The sequence below is a fragment of the Pinus tabuliformis genome, chromosome 5_1 (genome assembly GCF_031772625.1).
Source record: "Pinus tabuliformis cultivar Carrire ecotype Pingquan chromosome 5_1, CPIR1, whole genome shotgun sequence".
Lineage (NCBI taxonomy): Eukaryota > Viridiplantae > Streptophyta > Pinopsida > Pinales > Pinaceae > Pinus > Pinus tabuliformis.
The window spans coordinates 418,413,106-418,419,724 of record NC_142305.1 but is presented as its reverse complement, the minus strand read 5'-3'; the positions used below and the strand labels follow the sequence as shown (position 1 = coordinate 418,419,724).

The 6,619-nt window shown below is 41.3% G+C and overlaps 1 protein-coding gene across 1 annotated transcript; it reads right to left on the bottom strand.

Annotated features, from left to right (window-relative positions):
• Window positions 1-1,481: 1,481 nt before the first annotated feature.
• LOC149165259 (uncharacterized) lies at window positions 1,482-1,940 on the bottom strand. The gene has a single exon (XM_089429764.1). The coding sequence runs from the start codon at window positions 1,938-1,940 to the stop codon at window positions 1,482-1,484; it is 459 nt and encodes a 152-aa protein (XP_089285890.1).
• Between the last annotated feature and the right edge of the window lie 4,679 nt (window positions 1,941-6,619).

Here is a 6,619-nt window from a genome sequence, read left to right as displayed (position 1 = left end):
TACTGATTTTATCAAGACAATGCGCCCAGATCTTGATAGAAATCTATGATTCCAAATTTTCAATCTCTTCTCGATTTTAATCACTAACCAGATCCAATCAACAATCCGGTAACTGTGGGGTTTGATCCTAAAACCCAAGTATTTCAGAGCGTCTAAGAGCTTGTGCAATTGATAATGGAAAAAATGGAGGGCTGATCTATCCTCTTGAGGGGTGGTGTGAGACAGCGTAATAGTATATTTGGTCTGATTTGCAACCATACCAGTGGCTTTTTCAAAGAGAATAAGTATGTCATGGAAGGAGGTAGTGTCCCTGATGTTGCCATCCAAGAAGATCATAACATCATCAACGAATAGGAGATGTGTGAGATGGCAAATTTCATTCATTTTCAGTCCTTTGAGTCTGCCTTCCCTTTTTGTGGTGCCAATGAGCCTACTGAGACCTTCCATCACTATTAGAAACAGAAGGGGAGACAGGGGGCATCCTTGCCGGAGTCCACATTCGGCATGAAAGAAATGGGATGCAGAGCCATTAATAAGTACACTAAAGGATGTCAAGGTTATGCAGCAAATAATCTAGTCTGTGAAAGCCAGAGGGAATCCTAAATGGATCAGGATCATCTTAATGAAGAGCCAGCTGACACGATCAAATGCCTTAGCAAGATCTATCTTGAGGATAATGCTTTTCAGATTTTTAGATTTGATAGAGTGAATGGCTTCCTGGGCTGTGCCTATGGCCTCATGGATCTGTCTATTTTGGAGAAAGGAAAATTGCTCAGGAGAAATGTGATGGGAGAGTATAGGGTAGAGCCGATTTGCAATGATCTTTGCAATGATTTTGTATAGGGTATTGCAAAGAGAGATGGGTCGGAAATCATTGAAGGATGCAGGTGAGTCAGATTTTGGGATAAGAGCAATGAAGGTGGCATTGATAGCCTCATACATCTTCCCAGAGGTCCTGCACTCTTCAAAAACATTGAGAAGATCATTCCCAATGAGGTCAAAAAAGGCTAAATAGAATTCAATGGGCCAGGGGAGGGTCGATGAGGGGAGGGTCAGGCCAAGACCTGAGGGAGTTGAATGAGAACCCCCAGAAGGAGGGTGAGATCACAGGTTATAAGGATGTGGGGGAGCCGGGGAAGGTGATGATGGGGAAGAGGTAGCCTTCGGATGAATGGTAGGGAAGTGGTGGAGTAAACTAGGTGATGGGGGAGTAGGGGGCAAGGAATTGATGAGGGAGAGGTGGAGTGATCCTGAACCGATACATTATGTAGATTCTGCGTAGAAAATGCATGAGCAAAAGATAGAATAGGGGAAGAGGGGAGAGGAATACCCGATGTTCGAGCTGCTTCAGCTGCTGCCCTGGCTCGAGTCAGAGGTGGAGATGGGGACCCGAAGAGTTGCCTGTAGATTGCTGGACTGGTTGGGATGGGGTCGCCTTCCGAGATGGTGCAGGTACTGCAGATGGAGCCTTACTAGGGAAGTCAGGTATCCCTACCAATGCCCGCCTCCTTTTCCATAGCTGCTTCTAGGGGTTTCAAGACTAGAGGACATTCCTTATACAGATGCCCAACCTTATGGCAGCGTCGGCATCTAAATGGCACACCCTTGTAGTTAAGGATTTGAACCCTAGTAAAATTGCGCCATTGCAGGGTAATTTTTTCTTCCAGGCCCTCTTGGGTGTCCAGATGCACCAGAATGCGGGCTAGGGTTCGATTTTTGGACTGTACTATGGATTTGTCATAATCCAGGAAGGTGCCAAGGGTATTCCCGATCCTCACGAACACTTCTTCAGACCAATATTGGAGACGTAACCCTGGTAACCGTACCCAAAGAGATCCAGTTCCTATCTGCTCTCTTTCCAAATCGAAGAGAGGGCTCCATCTTTTGAGCAACACCGGAGTTATTTCGATATGCCAATATCGTGCACGGGCCAAGTTCATGTATTCTTCAAGGGAAAAATGTAGCGCAAACCACCCTTGAGGCAGTATCTGAACCTTCGGGAGCTGAATGAAAATCTACCCCCAGATCTCTTTAACCCATAATCCCAATCGCTCCGCTGTATAGGTTCTTCCACGAACCTTACCCACCAGGACTTTCCCTGCTTTGTTGTCAACATCACCCATGGTGAGTCCTTCACCAAACTTTATGGTGTAATCCTTGCCAGATGCCTTGACGCACCTTATTTTCCACTTCCCTGTATGTGGAGCAGTAGGGTAGTCCTATAATGGTTCAGAGGGGCAATGTGCTTCTGAGTGTGGCTCCATTGACCTAGCTCGGATCACCGAGGTGTCAAAACAGCCGGATGGAGGTGCTGTGTCGTGAATTGCCGCGTAGTATCTAGGATGATCTAAGGTCTTTTGTGTCTTTGTGGCCGCATCAGGGTCGGTTCCTAGGCGAGATGATGGATTTTTGGAAAAACAAAGATCTGTAGCGAGCGCAGGGTCGAAAAGAGGGGATGAATAGGTAGCCAGTAGGTTTAGGGTACTAGGAGAGAATGATAGGTAGTCTAGAGTAGGTGAGTCGATGGAGAGGGTCCCAATGTGTAGGGTGGGTGCCGTAAGCCCGGGGAGGGAGACAACCGGCGCCGGATTCGAGCTGGACGGTGCAAAGGAGACGGGAGCCGTTCTAGGGTTAGGGTTACAGATGATGGCATGTTCCAGGTAGGGATCTGACGAGTAATCCACAACGTCCAGCTCCATACCCTCCATGCTATTCCTTGGAATGGTAGACCAGCCGTTACCGTCGATACATGGACGCAGGTGCAGACAAGAAACAGCGAGTTGCGGATGATGTTAAGAGGTTATGGTGACTGCAACTAACTGTAATCAGAATTATGGCTAGGGTTTGTGCAAATAGAGCTGCAACGTGCCATCACTTCAGTATTATTTTCAATGTTAATCCAAAGGTTGAAATAGTTATTTTTTTTGTATAGTTTTTTATTTATATTCACTAACTCGGGAGGAAGAGTTTTCTTTTTTAGAAACCTTTCTTTCTTCACACACTTACAATCTCAATAGATATCTACGTGAATAAAATTCTTCTCTATATATATATATATATATATATATATATATATATATATTTATATATATATATATATATATATATATATATATTTATTTATTTATATATATAGATATATTTATTTATTTATATATTTATTTCCAGTTATCTTCTAAAATAAATATGCTCATATCATCCCATGCGTTGTACAGAGAATTAATCTATTCCAAACTTATCTTGAACTAACTTATATAAACAATATTTGTGCATAAGATAAACTACATATTCTTTTAATCTTCAATTTCATTACAAATCCTCAAATGTAACAAAATCTTACTGTACGTAATATAAAAGCAAATCATATTATTTCAAATTCTAATAAAAATAAATTGGATATCACATAATTCAGAATTAGATCATTTTCTCTAAAAAAATAAAAAAAAAGTTAGAATATTGACTTGAAATAGTTTTTTCTGGAAAATTGAGAGCCAAGTACTTGACTCCTTCCAACCATGACACTGCAAAACAACGAATGTCCCCCCAAGAAAACTAGGCATTTTCATCGAAGTACCTCTCAGTCAAATATTTCTTCTTAAATTCTTTCTTGAACAACTTCCAAGTTAAGTTCTTACTTCTAATTCTTTTAACAACGTTTTTGTAACACCTTCCCGCATCTACCCAAGTAACTATCCAATCGAGGTAAACATGAGACGAGAGGTCACTATGATTGGATTCGACCTCCTATGTGACCTTAAGGAAGTGGAATCAATGGAAACATCACACATAGTCATCCAACATCAACTTCAGAGTCCTCAAGGGACATGTCATCCACTAAGACAGCCTGTCCCTGGGTCCCACTAATGTTCTGGAAAACTTAGACCTCAGTTCCTCCCATACAATGGGCAAGAGAGTGTCTAGAAACCCAAAATCGCTCTCGTAGGCTTGCCTGCCAGTGACCAAAGACTAAAATTTTCAGTTCTGTGCCAGCTACCCGAGGATTTAAGCCAATTTTTCAGGCCCAGAGCCCAGATAACTGCCTAGAATGGAGTGATAGCTTAAAATCGGTCAAACTACAGGGAAAGAATGATGCAAAAGAAATAAGCTAAACAAGACCTTATCTAGACCCCTACTAGGAATGCCAAGAATTTTGTCGAACATATCATCAACATGTAACCTACAGGAGTAATCAACAGAATTAAGTGTAGGGATCTCATACTTAACTGAGAATTGCTATGAACCATTGTTCCCTCATGTCATTTGCCACATTACCATCTATTAATCCATAGATACATTATCCATTCATTCACAAGTAAAAACATGTTGAGAGCCATACATGACTGTTGTCATAAAACATACATTTAACCAACATAATAGGGACATAAATATCATAAACATATCAGCCATAAGATCCACATATAATCCATCAAAATGCTCATAGAAATACAAGGAGAAATAACCTTTCATTAATGATGAAAAATCCAAACCCAGAATGGGACTTCCACGTTCCACTCGACCATAGAATGACTGAGCCAATATCTCTTCAGCCATTCACCCCAGTGCCATATTCCAAGCATGAATGTGGGACTCAAACCAAAAGAACCAACTAAGGCATACCGAGGCTAAACCACCTCACCCTCATTAATAGAAACAAGGCTTTACCGTAATCCATCCTGAATCACTAGGCCAACATAATGAACACATCATAACAGGCTTTGTCATGATCTGCACCTGATCACTAGGCCAAACAAGCATGGACTCCATCGAATTTCTCCACCTACATCGTGAGGAATTTTCCTGTCTCCTAGCCTCTCAGGCTTTACCACAATCCAAACCCGAATCACTAGGCCTTAAACTGAGACCCATTCTCTAGGCTTTACTGCATATCCCAATCCTGGGATTACTAGGCCCAACTGAGAGAAAACAACCTCTTGGCTTTACCATATATCCTATCATTCACCGACTAGAATTCATAGGCCCACCGAGGCAACACAATCCTGTATTTACCGCAACCCATAGTCTGGCTCAGGGGTTAATATGCTAGTGGCTTTACTGTGATCCATAGTTCGGTTCAGGGACCACTATGCCATGTGCTCTATCATTCAAAAATCCACCCCACTTAGCTTCGAATCCATCTGACAATCCAGTTCAACCGAAACATGAGAACCCCATCACACCATGACTATCCGGAAATGGAAAGGGTAGGCTAAAAATCATTGCTACACTTTGTAGAAATTTTGAATAATATGACACTTATTCACAGAGATTATCCTGATTATACACTATTGCAGAATACATGCACAATACATAATCTCCTCTACGTTGATCATTAATTTTGCAGCATTAAAAACAATGAAACATCAATCACATGCACACATTAACACAATATGTAACCCGGGGAAAGCTTACAGTTGAAAACCCCACACTATATGTATATTAATGATTGAGAACATCTAACAATACATAGTACAATACTCCTCACAAGTACTCTGTACTATCCCCACCTTTTACACACAAAACTAGCTCAGATCTGATCAATCACAACTCAAATCTCCTCCACTGCTTTGCCTGCCTCCACTGCGCAATCTGCAAGAGAAATCACGTGAGCACAGGCTACAATTTCCATGATATTGGCCCACACTACGCAATCCTCATTGGTATAACTCAATCCATGCATGTGCAAAATCTCATGCACAACTGATAGTCACAACTCACCCTTTCACTTACCTCTAACACCTGTCTTTGTTGAACTGTCCATGCACTGAGTTAACAGATATATTCTTTAGTTTCTTTATGAGTTAATAATTAGTGAATTAATTTAACAATTAATTCACATCACTCATCACTAGTGTATTTTGCAGTTAGACTAAATACAACTAGTTTAACCAAGTCAAACTGAACACAACTCCATCAACTCCACATCCAACTCCACAGAACTCACATGCATGAGTTCTAACTGAAGTCTTCCATGCAATAGCTCAACTAACACATAAGAAACCACATGATTCCTTCTGTTAGCTGCATGTGCCACATTCGTAGCTCGAACTGAAGTGCTCCAACAGAATAAGATAAAGTTTATAGTCCAAATATTACTAAGGGCTAATAATATTTGACTGTTTCTATTTTTAGCCTGGCAGTCTAAAAATAGACTCTGATCACTCCGCTGTGAACCAAAAATAGAAGTCCATCTATTCTTCCCAACATGACCAATCATCCATAAACAGCATCCTGCAACTCATAGACCATGATCCATATGTCTAAAAATAGACATAGTCTAAAAATAGACATAGTCTAAAAATAGACTTTGCGTCAAAAATACCCTGCGGGCCCACTTAGTGAAGGCGACTCCTTTCCACTAAGCTCCATCATCTTGTTGCATTTTCAACACACTTGGAAAAACCCATGCCATGATAGAAAAGAACCACATTCAATACCATGCATGCCAAAACTAGCAAGGAAAATACACATGCAAGTCGATACTTGCAATGAAGCCTGTTGTAGTTGCTTGATCCTGCCTTTCCCTGCTTGATCTTTGCTTCCTCTTTTGCTTCTTTGCCTTTCTTGCTCCAATGCCAAAATTGCTCCAAGAAAACTCTGTGTCCAAGAGAGAGAGAGAGAG

What these genes read in the sequence shown, in the direction of transcription:
- LOC149165259 (XM_089429764.1), bottom strand. Translation starts at nt 1,940, where the DNA reads ATGAACTTGGCCCGTGCACGATATTGGCATATCGAAATAACTCCGGTG.